The 14,459-nt window shown below is 62.6% G+C and overlaps 1 protein-coding gene across 4 annotated transcripts in view; it reads left to right on the plus strand.

Moving 5' to 3' along the window:
• The window catches only part of GALNT9 (polypeptide N-acetylgalactosaminyltransferase 9), a 48,030-nt gene that overhangs the window by 28,338 nt on the left and 5,233 nt on the right, over nt 1–14,459 (plus strand). For 3 of the 4 annotated variants that reach the window (XR_011385287.2, XM_070066266.2, XM_089322937.1), the window contains 5 exons: nt 1,269–1,435; nt 3,828–4,002; nt 5,225–5,422; nt 13,330–13,447; nt 14,127–14,312. Coding sequence is in view for 3 of the 4 variants with exons in the window: in XM_070066266.2 (XP_069922367.1) it covers nt 1,269–1,435; nt 3,828–4,002; nt 5,225–5,422; nt 13,330–13,447; nt 14,127–14,312 (844 nt within the window). In the remaining variant the exon portion in view is untranslated. Of the gene's footprint in view, nt 1–1,268; nt 1,436–3,827; nt 4,003–5,224; nt 5,423–6,984; nt 7,009–13,329; nt 13,448–14,126; nt 14,313–14,459 lie in introns of those variants that run through there. The other variant, XM_089322938.1, reaches the window with a different exon arrangement.

Raw genomic sequence — 14,459 nt, forward strand, 5'->3', positions numbered from 1 at the left:
TTTATTCGAGAGGCAGAGTAACAGAGTGGAGAAGAGACAGGGAGAAAGCGTTCTTTGTTTGCTTTTTAGATTGATTTATTCATTTGAAAGGCAGAGTTACAAAGAGGCAGAGACAGAGAGAAAGAGAGATTTTCATCCGCTGGTTCACTTCCTAGATGGTTGCAATGGCCAGAGTTGAGCCTATCCAAAGCTAGGAGCTTCTTCTGGGTCTCCTATGCAGGTGCAGGGGCCCAAGGACTTGGGCCATTTTCTACTGCTTTCCCAGGCCATAGGAGAGAGCTGGATGGGAAGTGGAGCAGCTGAGGGGCCAGCACTGTGGTGTAAAGAATAAAACCGCCGCCTGCAGTACTGGCATCCCATATGGGCGCCGGTTCAAGTCCCGGCTGCTCCACTTCCCATCCAGCTCTGTGCGATGGCCTGGGAAAGCAGCAGAAGATGGCCCAAGTCCTTGGGCCCCTGCACCCGCATGGGAGACCCAGAAACAGCTCCTGGCTCCTGGCTTTGGATCGGTGCAGCTCAGGCTGTTTCAGCCAACTAGGGAGTGAACCAGCAGATGGGAGACCTCTCTCTCTCTCTCTCTGCCTCTCCTTCTCTCTGTGTGTAACTCTGACTTATAAACAAACAAACAAATAAATAGAAGGGGAGCAGCTGGGACCAGAACCGACGCACATATGGGATGCTGGCACTGAAGGCAGCAGCTTTACCTGCTACGCCACAGCACCGGCCACAGGGAGAAAGGTTTTCCATCCTCTGGTTCACTCCTCAAATGGCCCCAGTGACCCGGGCTCAGCCCATCTGAAGCCAGGAGCCAGGAGCTTCCTCCAGGTCTCCCACGTGGGTGCAGGGGCCCAAGCACTTGGACCACACTCCGCTGCTTCCCCAGGTGCATTGGCAGGGATCTTGATGGGAAGTGGAGCGGCCGGGACTCCAGCCGGCGCCCTGCTGCTGGGCCACAGGGCCACGTCCACCTCACTTGACGCGGTCGTCTCCAGCATGTTGCTTCCTCTTGTGCCCATTTCTCTGTTTTTGACCTCCTCCCTTGGTTGCTGTGCGCCCCTGCTCCCTGGAGATTTTATTTCGTTCCATTCGCAGCCTTCGTCCTGCTCACACGCACAAGCAGACGCGCCTCCTCCAGCCGCCATCCGGACCCAAGTGCCTCTGCCCCTGGCCGCGGCCCCCCAGTCAGACCCCAGCAGCCCCTGTGCTGCCCCTTTGCCTGGGGGCGGGCCCGTCCCCGCCCCCGCCCCCTGACTGCGCCGCCTCCGCAGGTGCAGGCAGATGACCTACTCCGAAGAGCTGCCCCAGGTCTCCGTGGTCTTCATATTTGTCAATGAGGCCCTCTCGGTCATCCTGCGCTCCGTCCACAGCGTGGTCAACCACACGCCCTCCCAGCTCCTGAAGGAGGTCATCCTGGTGGACGACAACAGTGACAATGGTGAGCGGACGCCGGCTCTGTGGCCTGGACGGGCTCTGGGCAGGTGCAGTGTCCCGGGGCTGCTGTGGGAGGGTGGCAGCGGGGGGTGAAGTCGCGGAACTTCGCTCTGCCTGCCCAGAGGTCGAGGCCAGGGTCCAGGGGCGGCAGGGCCGTGCTGCCGGCTCTGCTGGGGCTGCGCCCCCACCCCTCAGCCCGCCACCTCGGTCTGCATCTCTCTTCTAACAAGGAACGTCCACTTCGCTGGGGCCCTCTCCACATCCAGGGTCCACAGCCGGTCCCTGCCACACAAGGCCCTGTGCCCAGAAAGGCAGCCAGGCCCGGGGCCCTCCCAGGAGCTCTGTGGGGGCGTGCCTGGCCGGAGCTCATGGAGCCCAGGGCCCCGTGGGTTCCCGGGCCCTGCCCCCATGTCAGCCGTGGGGTCCGGAGGGCTCAAGGCCCACACACGCATGGGTGGTGTCTGGGCCTGTCCAGTACCCGTCTTAAGCAGAGCAGGAGGAGCCCAGGGTGGCTCCAGCACTGGGGAGCCTGTGGGGCTGAGCGCCTGGGGTCTCTCACGCCAGCCTCCCCCAGCCGAGGGACACGGGGAGACGCCCACAGCCCCCTGAGGAGGGGGCGGTGCTCTGGTCCTCAGCAGCCTGGGGCTGGGCAGGACGGGGGGAGAGGGCACAGCTGTCCCTGTAGCAGGGAACCCCGCGGCTCGCCGGCCGACTGCATCGTGCGCAGCCCTGGGTGGCCGAGGAGCCGGGACTGGGCGCTGGCTCCGCCTTCGGGGCTCACCCCTCCCCTAGAACAGAGGGCCCCAGTGCAGAGGGGCCGTCTCCAGGAATCCTGGACTGCCCTGGCTTGACCACACCCGCGGCCAGGGCTGCCCTCAGCCGTGTCACCGCTTGTCCCTGGGGAGCCCCTCAGTGCCCCCGGTCCTTGGCGGGTGGCTCTGTCAGTGGTTTAGCCATTATTGAACTGACATTCTCGTAACATAAAATCAATGTTAAAGGGCACAAGGTGGCGGTTTTCGTACGCTCACAGTGGGGCAGCCTCCGTTGCTGTCTTGTCCCAGACGGTGTGTCACCAAAAGGAAGCCACGTCCCTGCCCCTGCCCCTGGCAACCACGGTTCTGCCTGTCTGTGAATTTCCTGTTTCGGGTTTTTCTTGTGAGTGGGGGACCACACAGCCAGTGGCCAGTGTCCGCCTCAGCCAGTGACCAGTGTCCATCTCAGGCAGTGACCAGTGTCCATCTCAGGCAGCAGTCAACGTCCATCTCAGGCAGTGACCAGTGTCCACCTCAGGCAGTGACCAGTGTCCACCTCAGGCAGTGATCAGTGTCCACCTCAGGCAGTGACCAGCGTCCATCTCAGGCAGTGGTCAGCGTCCATCTCAGGCAGTGACCAGCATCCATCTCAGGCAGTGGCCAGTGTCCATCTCAGGCAGTGGCCAGCGTCCGCCTCAGGCAGTGGTCAGTGTCCATCTCAGGCAGTGACCAGCATCCATCTCAGGCAGTGGCCAGTGTCCATCTCAGGCAGTGGTCAGTGTCCATCTCAGGCAGTGGCCAGTGTCTGGTTCGGGCAGTGGCCAGTGTCCGGTTCGGGCAGTGGCCTGTGTCATTCGGGCAGTGGCCTGTGTCGTTTGGGCAGTGGCCAGTGTCCATCTCAGGCAGCGGTCGGCGTCCATCTCAGGCAGCGGCCTGTGTCATTCGGGCAGTGGCCTGTGTCGTTTGGGCAGTGGCCTGTGTCGTTCGGGCAGCGGCCTGTGTCTGGCCCCGGTGTGGAGCTCGAGGTTCGTCACCGCTTCGTTGCTGTCCTCAGAAGTGGCGGCAAACACCGCCAATGCTGCCCACTAGCCAGCGTGTGGTGCTACTGCCCTTGCTGTGTGACCTGACCGCTGGCCAGCCGCGTCCAGAGCCTCCGTCTCGCACTCTGAAACCCTGTCCTCATCCAGCACCGCTCCCCGCCCTCCCCCCGACAGCCCCAGCCACCTCCACTCCACTCTGCGGGTTTGACGGGGACCTGGGGTGAGAGGCACCCACAGGGTCTGTGCTTCCAAGTCTGGGCCTTCTCACTGGACGGTGTCCTCCAGGTCCACATGCGTTGTCCCTCCCTTCTTCAGGCTGAACAGTGTTCTGGCACGTGGAAGGGCCACGTGTGCCTCCCCGGCCATCCAACGCGGACTGTGTCTCTCCTCGCCTGGGCGGCTCAGCCGTGTCCTGGCTCCGTCTGGGCTGGTCTCGCCTGCTTTCCCGTCTGCTGTCTCCCACCCATGCCAGCTTCATGGGCTGGGTGTCTCTGGGGTCTCCTCAGAGCTGGCCTTGCAGCCAGGGCCCGCGGCGTCCCAACCGTGGGTTTTGGGGCCTCAGACCCTGCCCTGGGGTGATGCAATGTGGTGCGTCTCTCCCCAGCGGAGCTCAAGTTCAACCTGGACCAGTACGTCCACAGGAGGTACCCAGGCCTGGTGAAGATCGTCCGCAACAGCCGGCGGGAAGGCCTGATTCGGGCGCGGCTGCAGGGCTGGAAGGTGGCCACGGCCCCCGTCGTCGGCTTCTTCGACGCCCACGTCGAGTTCAACACGGGCTGGTGAGAGCCGGGGCAGTCTGATGGCGGTGTGGGCCACGGTGCTTCTCTGAGCTGTGCAGCCTGGCCGGGGTCAGCCCTGGGCTGGGGCTCCCCTAGATGCCGCTTTGCTGCAGGGCTGAGAGCCTGGCGGGTGGCTTCTGCGTGTCCAGCTCCTGAGCACAGACAGGCGGCAGGGTGGGCCCTGAGGGCACCGTGGGGAGGCCCCCGTGTACGTGGACTGGGCATGCTCCCCACTTGTCCCAGCCACGTGGTGGGGCCCAGAGCGGGGCCAGCGCACAGATCTGGGTGAGGCTGCCTGTGGTCTGTAGGATCCCGGTCCCTTACGAGATGGGGGCTCTGAGTGCCGTGAAGCCTAAGCCATGGGACAGGAACAGAAACTTCTAGATGGCAGAGTCCATCTTCCCTCGTACTCCCCTACAGGGCGGGGAAGTGAGTTCCATGGGAGGTGGCAGGGATCCTGCGGCTACCCCACAAGCATGGCGGGGCTTGGAGGAGAGCCCACCCCACCCACCGGGAAGGTGGGGGCTCTGGTCCTGGGCCACCTGGCAGCAGGGCCCAGGGGCTGAGTTTTCTTGAGCCCTGGACACCGGGGACGCTGCATTGCTCAGACATCGCATCGCCGGCCCAGCAAATGATCCACAGCCACAGGGACCACGCGCGGGTGCTGGCGCCTGCTGCCCAGAGCTTGCACCCCTCTCTGGTGCTGGGGAAGGGAGAGGCAGTCCCAGCGCTGGAACCTGCCGATGCCACCCACGGCTGTGAACAGGCACGCGTGGCTTCCTCAGTTCCCAGCTGTATTCTGATTTGCTAGAACAGAGTGGCACACAGCAGGCCCTCTGTTAGTCCTCGAGAACAGACGCACCTTCCACAGGTGCAGGAAACGGGGAAAGCCAGCCGGCCTGGGCTGACCCCACGGGATCTCTGGAGCCAGATGGCCCTTCAGGGATGTCACCGATGGGGCCGACAGCCAGGCACTGGTGTGCCCAGGGCCAGTCATCAGCTGTCACTGCTCCCACGTGGGAAGCCCTGGCCAGGGCAGGTGGCAACTGAGATGGTGGACCCCGGGGCTCCGGGGCTGAAGCTGTTGGGTCTCAGCAGGTGGGCAGTCAAGCTGGCCATCACGTGCTGGACTTGTAGCTGGCCGGGCCCTGCCCCCTGCCCTCTGGGAATGGGGTGAGGGTCCCCAGACCCCCACCCTTCCTCACAGCTCTGCCTCCCCCAGGGCTGAGCCTGCCCTCTCGCGGATCCGGGAAGACCGGCGTCGCGTGGTCCTGCCCGCCATCGACAACATCAAGTTCAACACGTTCGAGGTGCAGCAGTACGCCAACGCGGCCCACGGCTACAACTGGGGCCTCTGGTGCATGTACATCATCCCGCCCCAGGACTGGCTGGACCGTGGCGACGAGGCAGCGCCCATCAGGTGAGCTCATCAGGCGCAGCCCCGTGCATGGGACAGAGAGGCGGCGACAGCATAGACGGGGCACAGCCTGGAGCAGAGGGGAGAGCGGAGGCGGCCGTGGCCCACGGCAGGGTGTCCTGGGGACAGTGGCCCCTGCTGACCGCAGCCAAGTGCGGCTTTGTATTTGGAGTTGATTCCTCAAACATAAAGAAGAAGAGAACACAACATTTAAAAACACAATTCCAGCACTTTTGAGAAACGAGGCAGTCCGGCAGCCCTTGGCCGTGGTCTTGGGGTGGCCGGGGAGCGAGGCTGCAGCCACACAGCTCCCTGCCACCGCGTGCCACTGCCCGGCCCGGCTCGCCTGCTTCTCCCCATCCCCATCCTGACGACCCTGCCCTCTCCTCTGCCCTGGGATCCAGGGAGTGGGAGGCCCTGCTGGCTCAGGCCTGCCGGCCTCTGCCCGGGCTCTGCCCGGGACCCCAGCAAGCCTTCTCATGCTGAAAGGGCCCAACGCCGGCAGCGGTGCCCGCACACGGCTGGAACCACGCCCTCTTCCCCGGCGGAGTCCCGGGGGCACCCAGGCAGGCAGCACTGCCCTTGGGTGGTGGGCACAGCTCTCAGGGGGGCCTGTACCAGCTTAGGACTGGTGTGTTCCACCCTCGGCTAGCAAAGAGCCATGAGCAGCAAGGGCTCGGGCAGCTGGGTGGTCCAGGGAGAGATCTGGGGGCACTCAGCGATGGCACAGCCCGGCCTCAACCCACACTTCACAGATCTCAGGGAAGGAAACGCGTTCCCATCACAGAGGAAGGTGCTCAGACAGAGACCATGGCGGCCGTCAGAGCCGGAACAGGCACCGCCCTGGGTCCCACCCTGTGGCCACTGCCTCTGAGACAAGGACCCTGGTGACCGTGGGACAGGGCCCAGGTGACCTGCGAGGCAAGCAGCAGGACAGGTGTGGGGGCCTGGAGCCTTCGTGGCGCAGGGCGCAGGTGGTCCCTGGGCTGAGTTCAGCAGGAACGGACTTGAAGGCCGTGTCCTTGTTGGGAACACACTGGGTCCCCGGTCCGTAGCAGAACAAACGCCTGGGTTTGACACTTAAGAACAGTGAAGTTCAGGGGCCTCCTGGCCTCTCCCAGTGTTTGGCAGGCTCTGGACACCCTGACCTACAGCAGGAGCAGGGCCTGACCGTGCCGTGTGGTCAGCAGTTCCCCGGCTCCTCACAGCATGACCTGGAGAGCCACCCCAACGCCAAAACCCCGTGCAACCAGGAGAGCGACCTGACGGACTCCACGCAGACGATGCCCACCCCGCCCTCAGGCGCCAGGAGCGCAAAGGGGAGCCCCAGAGAGCCTCCTGCGTGTGCTCGGCTCTGCAAGTGTGTGGGGACAGGACAGACCGACTCACAGAGGCGGCCAGCGTGAGCACAAACGGGGCTTCGCTGCGGGAAGCTGGCGTTCTCATAAAGGCACAAAATGCTTCCCGTCTGGCCCCGCCACCCCGCTCCTCCGTGTGTTCCGCCATACATGGAAACGGAGGCGCCACACGCGTGTCCACAGCGGCACTGCTCACCATGGCCGCGGTCGGAAGCGGCTGTTCCTGAGTCGGTGAGTGGAGAAGGAGGCTTCTCTGTGGTGAGGAGGAGGGAGCCCCGTCCAGGAGCCGGGCGCCCCGAGCGCGTCCATGTAAGACCCCCGGTGGGGAGAGGCCGGCCAGGAGGGCCAGGGCAAGTCCCTGGGGAGGGATGCCGGCCGCTGGACCGAGAGAGGGCTGTGCAGATGCAGAAGCATCAACACGCACATCCAACGATGCACATTTTATCCCCAGGAAGGATTTTTAGAAAAGATTTATTTATTTATTTATTTATTTATTTATTTGAAAGGCAGAGTTACAGAGAGAGAGAGAGAGAGAGAGCGCTAGCTTCCATCCGCTGGTCACTCCTCAAATGGCCACAATGGCCAGGGCTAGGCCAGACTGAAGCCAGGAGCCAGGAGCTTCTTCTGGGGCTCCCACATGGGTGCAGGGGCCCAAGGACTTGAGCCATCTGCTGCTTTCCCAGGCGCCTAAGCGGAGAGCTGGATTGGAAGGGGAGCAGCTGGGATTCAAACTGGCATCCCTAAGGGATGCTGACACTGCAGGCAGCGGCTTTACCCGCTGCGTCACAGTGCCAGCCCCAGAAGTTGATTTTATTTTATTTTTTTTTTAAGCAGGCAGAGTTAGATAGTGAGAGAGAGAGAGAGACAGAGAAAGGTCTTCCTTTCCCGTTGGTTCACTCCCCAAATGGCCGCTACGGCCAGCGCACTGCACTGATCCGAAGCCAGGAGCCAGGTGCCTCTCCTGGTCTCCCATGTGGGTGCAGGGCCCAAGCACTTGGGCCATCCTCCACTGCACTCCCTGGCCACAGCAGAGAGCTGGACTGGAAGAGGAGCGACCGGGACTGGACCGGCGCCCCAACCGGGACTAGAACCTGGTGTGCCGGCACCGCAGGTGGAGGATTAGCCTAGTGAGCCGCGGCGCCGGCCCAGAAGTTGATTTTTAAAAAACTACATGAAGCCGGCGCCGCGGCTCACTAGGCTAATCCTCCGCCTAGCGGCGCCGGCACACTGGGTTCTAGTCCCGGTCGGGGCGCCGGATTCTGTCCCAGTTGCCCCTCTTCCAGGCCAGCCCTCTGCTGTGGCCAGGGAGTGCAGTGGAGGATGGCCCAGGTGCTTGGGCCCTGCACCCCATGGGAGACCAGGAAAAGCACCTGGCTCCTGGCTCCTACCATCGGATCAGCGCGGTGCGCCGGCCGCAGCGCGCCTGCCGCGGCGGCCATTGGAGGGTGAACCAACGGCAAAGGAAGACCTTTCTCTCTGTCTCTCTCTCTCACTGTCCACTCTGCCTGTAAAAAAAAAAAAAAAAAACTACATGAAATACTAACAAAGTTAACAATTCCACTGCCCAGGTGTGTGCCGAGCCGGTCACTCTCGCATCTCTAGGAAGGGCCTGGTGCGAGGAACGGCATTGGCTGCAGCAGCAGAAGAGAGAGGGCTCAGGGCAGACATGCAGGAGGCCCCTGGCCCCGCCTGTGGGTGAAGGCATCGCGCCTGCCCCATCGCCTGATCAGTCCCCAGGGCTGACTCTCGTCACCACCCCACCTCGCTCTGGAGGAAGTGGGGGGAGGGAGTTACCCACGGGCCTGGTGACTTCTCACAGGGCCTCACCATCCCACAGAGCACAGGACAGGGCGAGAGGCGGTCCCAGGAGGAATCCCAGTTATCCGAGGGCCTCCTCGGAGGACAGAGACGCTCAGGTGTGGCAGACCACATGCGCCCAAAAGCTGTGTTCCTGTCCCCTCGGAACCCAGGGCCCCAAGCACACTGGGAAAGGGTCTTTTCCAACGGGTGGAGATAGGCAGGGAGGTGGTGCTGGATCGTGGGTGGGCCCTGGATGCTCTCCCGGGGCCCTTGCAGGTCCCTAGCAGTGACACACACGGGGTGAGGGCGGCTGAGGACAGAGGGACCTGGGTGGCCAGGTCTCCCCCGGAGCTTGCAGGGGGCATGTGGCCCTGTCACTCTTGACCTCAGACTTGCAGGCTCCTAAGATGGAGAGAGGAAATTTTGGTCTCAAACCACCCAGCTGAGGGTCCCTCGTTCTGGCAGCCCCAGGACACAGAGGCACGAGGTAACCCAAATGACAGGCACCCAGTACTGGCCCTTGGCAGAGCCTGGACAAGGTGAGGAGGTGCCAGGTGTGCTTGGCAGGTGCCAGGGCACGGGCTGGGCAGCCCTCCGCGGGGCGGGGAGCCAAGGGCAGCTGCTGAGGCCGTGTGGGAAGCTGGGGGACACTTGGAAGGTGGGTGCTACATGTGGCCGCCGCAAAGAGCCCTTGGTCAACACAGACCTGGGGCTAGGGCCAGTGATCGGCGTCCGTCCTCATCGTGCGTGGGGCCACGGCAGGGCCCTGCGGGTTTCTGTGGCAGAACTGGTCGATGTGGTGCTTGTAACCCACCTGGAAATCAGATGTGGTGGGCTCAGGGGGAGGAGCCAGCACGTCCCGGGCCAGGGGCAGGAAGCCTCCAAGTGTGAGTCCGTGCCCCAGGGGATTTCTGTCCCTGAGAGACACAAAAGGACCAAGAAGCCAGGAAAAAGGGAAGACTCCAGGATGTCCCCTGCCTGACAGACGATTCCAAGTCACACTGCAGACGGGAGCAAGAGCGGGGCCTACGGACGGACGGCACTTCCTGGAGCACCGGGAGTAGCCGGGAGACTCCCTCGAGCCCCTCCCCTCACATGGAGGATGGGGGTGCCGGGAGACTCCCTCCACATCCCTCCCCTCACGTGGAGGATGGGAGACTCCCGGCAGACATCAGCAATGTATTAGCAGTTGACTTTCAGCCTTGGGTTGACCTGCAACTCCTGGTTTGCCCGGAGCCTCTCTCTTTCCCGGTCCATTCCCTGGCCTGTGCTGGTTCTCACGGCACTGTCTGGCACTCACACAGCCGCAGGGTTGGGGCAGTGTGTGGGACGCCTGCAGCCCCGGCTCCGAGGTCGGCAGACTCCCACCAGACCACATGAAACACGGAAATCCGTTGCTCACATCGACACAGGGGCCTTGGGAGCCTCCTGCTGTACCACAGTGCAGCTGAGCGCATGATGCCGTGGCCTCTGATGAGGGGGCACAGTGGCCGTTCAGGGCCTGTTGGGGGTTCCCAGCATAGTTCCGGGCCTCCCTCCACGGCAGCCACAACTGCTGTCACGGTGCTGTCACATGACCGCGGTGCTCGGCGTGTGAAGCAGCTGCTGGACCCCGGCGGAGATCCACAGAGCCAGGCTGGCGCGCGGAGCCCAGTAGCACTGGGGCATTCACAGTGCTGCCAACCTCACGCCCATCTCCATCCACAACATTCGCTCTCCCAAGCAGGGCCCACAGCCGCACCTGCCACTGCCTCCCGTGTCCTCTCTGTGGACTTCCCTTCAGGATGCACGTCACAGGGAAGCGCGCCCCGTGGCCTTTGGTCCGCAGTGTCCAGTTCCAGGGCTCACGCCACGGCTGAATCACGTCCATCACACGGGTGGACCACGGCCTGTGTGAGGGGCAGCTGATTCCACTTCCAATTTTAAAAAAGATTTATTTATTTTAAAGATTTATTTATTTATTTGAAAGTCAGAGTTACACAGAGAGAGAAGGAGAGGCAGAGAGAGAGGGGGGCCTTCCATCCGCTGGTTCCTTCCCTGGATGGCTACAATGGCCGGAGCTGCACTGATACGAAGCCAGGAGCTTCTTCCGGGTCTCCCACACAGGTGCAGGGACCCAAGTACTCGGGCCATCTTCTACTGCTTTCCCAGGCCACAGCAGAGAGCTGGATCGGAAGTGGAGCAGCCAGGACTTGAACCAGCGCCCATATTGGATGCCGGCACTGCAGGCAGTGGCTTAACCCGCTACGCCACAGCTCCAGCCCCAAGATTGATTTATTTATTGAAAGAGAGAGAGAGAGGCCGGCGCCGCGGCTCACTAGGCTAATCCTCCGCCTAGCGGCGCCGGCACACCGGGTTCTAGTCCCGGTTGGGGCGCCGGATTCTGTCCCGGTTGCCCCTCTTCCAGGCCAGCTCTCTGCTGTGGCCAGGGAGTGCAGTGGAGGATGGCCCAGGTGCTTGGGCCCTGCACCCCATGGGAGACCAGGAAAAGCACCTGGCTCCTGGCTCCTGCCATTGGATCAGCGCGGTGCGCCGGCCGTGGCGGCCATTGAAGGGTGAACCAACGGCAAAGGAAGACCTTTCTCTCTGTCTCTCTCTCTCACTGTCCACTCTGCCTGTAAAAAAAAAAAAAAAAGAGAGAGAGAGAGAGAGAGAGAGAGGTCTTCCGTCTGCTGGTCCACTCCCCAGATGGCCCTTACCAGGCCTAGGAGCCTGGATCTTCATCCAGGTCACTCCCCTGCACGGTGCAGGGGCCCAGCACGTAGGCCTCTCCCACTGCTTTCCCAGGTGTACTGGCGGGGAGCTGGGTTGAAGTGGAGCAGCCGGGAACGCTCCGGCGCCTGCGTGGGCTGCCAGTGTTGCAGGCCGCAGCTCCACCTGCTGCGCCGCAGCGCAGGCCTCTCCCCTCCCAGTGCTGAAACAACCACAGAGGAGTCTGGGTGGACTTCAGGGCTCCAGAGTGCGAGGCCTGGGACAGGAAGCCCGTTGCTGGGGCGCGCAGGGCCAGCTCCAGAGGCTGCCACTGTCCCCAGCAGGGAGGACTGTCCTGCAGAGACCGGGGCACACCCTGGGCCTGTGCTGCTGTCTGTGACCTCACGTGATGCATTCTGCCACTGCCAGCACCTTGCGAGTTTGTTTCTTGTTGAATCCCAAACAGGAATAAAAGAATCCTTACAGTCACGACAGACCTGGCGGGGAGCTTGGCGCTTCACCCGTCACAGGGCACCCTGAGAGCACGGCTGTGGTTAAGACAGTGGCGATGCTGAACCAAGCAAAAGCTTGCTCTTAAAAGTCAAAGGCAGCATTAAACTTTTGCTGCCAGTTAAGTTTGTGGCCAAAACCTAATGACAGAACAATTGGATCTTTGCACAAATAAAAGGAAGTTGCTCCCCGCCTCCAGTATGTCAATTCAATTTTTAAGATTTATTTATTTGAGAGGCAGAGTTACAGACAGAATGGGAGAGAGAGAGCTCTTCCATCTGCTGGTTCACTCCCCAAATGGCTGCAACAGCAAGAGCCAGGCTGATCGGAAGCTGGGAGTCAGGAGCCTCTTCCGGGTCTCCCACGTGGGTGCAGGGGCCCAAGGACCTGGACCATCTTCCACTGCTTTCCCAGGCCACAGCAGAGAGCGGGATCAGAAGAGAAGCAGCCGAGACTTGAACCGGCGCCCATATGGGACCGCGGCACGGCAGGCGGTGGCCTCACCTGCTAAGCACAGCGCCGGCCCCGCGATGATGGCTGTCTGCCGCCTCTGTTGTTTGTGGACGTCGATGGGCATTGGTTTCTGACTTCTCAGACACTGGGGGCAGAGCTGCTTTTCTTGTGGGAGGACTGAGCCCGGTTTTTGCCGTTGTCTTTATTGAAGGGACATTTAGTGGAGGCGGTGGTGCAGGTGGGGGCAGCCTCAGCTGGCGGCCTGCCGGGCCTCGCAGGGCTGCCGCGGCGTGGGAGGAACCACTCTCGCCGCCCGGGGGAGCGAGTGTTCTACAGGAAGGTCCCCCTCAGAGGCACACCAGGCCTGTTCTTACTGCATGGGACTGCCTGCCTCCGCGTCTCGTTCTCACCCGCGCCCCGGTAGACACCGACTGTGTCCTGGGTGCCGACTGCCCGTTCGCCCCTCGGTCTCCTGCTCTTGTGGTCATTGCTCCGGGTCACCGCTCCCCACAACTCTAGATTTTAACGCATAGTAGGAAGAACACAGCCAGCGTGTCAGCTTGTGATTTCAGACACTGGCAAGGCTGAAAATACTGACTAAAACTAAGTAGCTGCAAACAAAATTATTGCAGAAATAGAGGCTCAGCCGCGGCAGGCGCGTGCAGCTGCCCAGGTTCTGCACTGGCAGCTCTGGCGTTCCCCGTCGGAGCCAGGGAAGCCCACAGAGGCGAGCAGGCCTGCCCGTTGTAATGCCGAGTGCTCTTCCACAGACGAGATGACCAAGGGGGTGGCAGTGACCGTGCCCTGGGAACCGACGTTCAGGGCCACCTCCGGTTCCCAAGTCACCCGGTTGTCCCCTCGATGCCCTGTGCTAGGCTGCTTGTTTGACATCTGCTGATGTTCTCCAAAGCACTGGGACTCTGGTCCGTGCTGAGGGCTTCACCAGGCTCCAAGGGCAGTAGAGACCTGTGCCCAACAGCTCCAGAAGCGACAGCCCCACGCCCAGACCACAGAGCCCGGTGGGGACGGGAGGCACGGGGTGAGGTCCGAGGGCCTGGGCAGGCACCGTGACCACAGGGCACTGTCTGCTGCCCTCAGGACCCCCGCCATGATCGGCTGCTCCTTCGTGGTGGACCGGGAGTACTTCGGGGACATCGGCCTGCTGGACCCTGGCATGGAAGTGTACGGCGGGGAGAACATTGAGTTGGGTATGCGGGTAAGTGGGGCTGCGGGGGTGCTCACAGGGGCTGGAGAGCAGGTGCGCTCCGGAGCTGTCAGTCAGCCATTCACACAGCTGGGCATCCGCGCTGGAAACTTCTGGAGGCTCGCGCCTGAGAAGCGCTGTGTGTGACGGAGGAAAGTGGTAACAGGCGGCACGGCTTCCCCCAGGTGTGGCAGTGCAGGTGGGAGGGTGGGTCGCAGCCTCTCACCTGTGCCTCCGCAGGTGTGGCAGTGCTGTGTAGAGGGTGGGTCACAGCCTCTCACCTGTGCCTCCACAGGTGTGGCAGTGCTGTGTAGAGGGTGGGTCCCAGCCTCTCACCTGTGCCTCCGCAGGTGTGGCAGTGCTGTGTAGAGGGTGGGTCACAGCCTCTCACCTGTGCCTCCACAGGTGTGGCAGTGCTGTGTAGAGGGTGGGTCCCAGCCTCTCACCTGTGCCTCCACAGGTGTGGCAGTGCTGTGTAGAGGGTGGGTCCCAGCCTCTCACCTGTGCCTCCACAGGTGTGGCAGTGCTGTGTAGAGGGTGGGTCACAGCCTCTCACCTGTGCCTCCACAGGTGTGGCAGTGCTGTGTAGAGGGTGGGTCTCTTTCCCAGCCTCTCACCTGTGCCTCCACAGGTGTGGCAGTGCTGTGTAGAGGGTGGGTCTCTTTCCCAGCCTCGCACCTGTCCTCTGCAGGTGTGGCAGTGCGGCGGCAGCATGGAGGTGCTGCCCTGCTCCCGCGTGGCCCACATCGAGCGCAGCAGGAAGCCCTACAACAATGACATTGACTACTATGCCAAGCGCAACGCCTTGCGGGCAGCTGAGGTGTGGATGGACGACTTCAAGTCGCACGTGTACATGGCCTGGAACATCCCCATGACGGTGAGCCAGGCAGCAGCAGGGCCAGGAGGTGGGCACCCAGGGAGGCGTGGCAGCTGCAGCCACCGAGATCTGGGGCCGGGGCCAGGCAGCATGAGGCCGGCTGGTGCTGAGGCTGCATGGGCAAGGCCTCGTGGTCGTGGCCCAGCC

The sequence above is a fragment of the Oryctolagus cuniculus genome, chromosome 21, assembly GCF_051225735.1.
Source record: "Oryctolagus cuniculus isolate XC-2025 breed Fujian yellow rabbit chromosome 21, ASM5122573v1, whole genome shotgun sequence".
In the NCBI taxonomy this organism is placed as follows: domain Eukaryota; kingdom Metazoa; phylum Chordata; class Mammalia; order Lagomorpha; family Leporidae; genus Oryctolagus; species Oryctolagus cuniculus.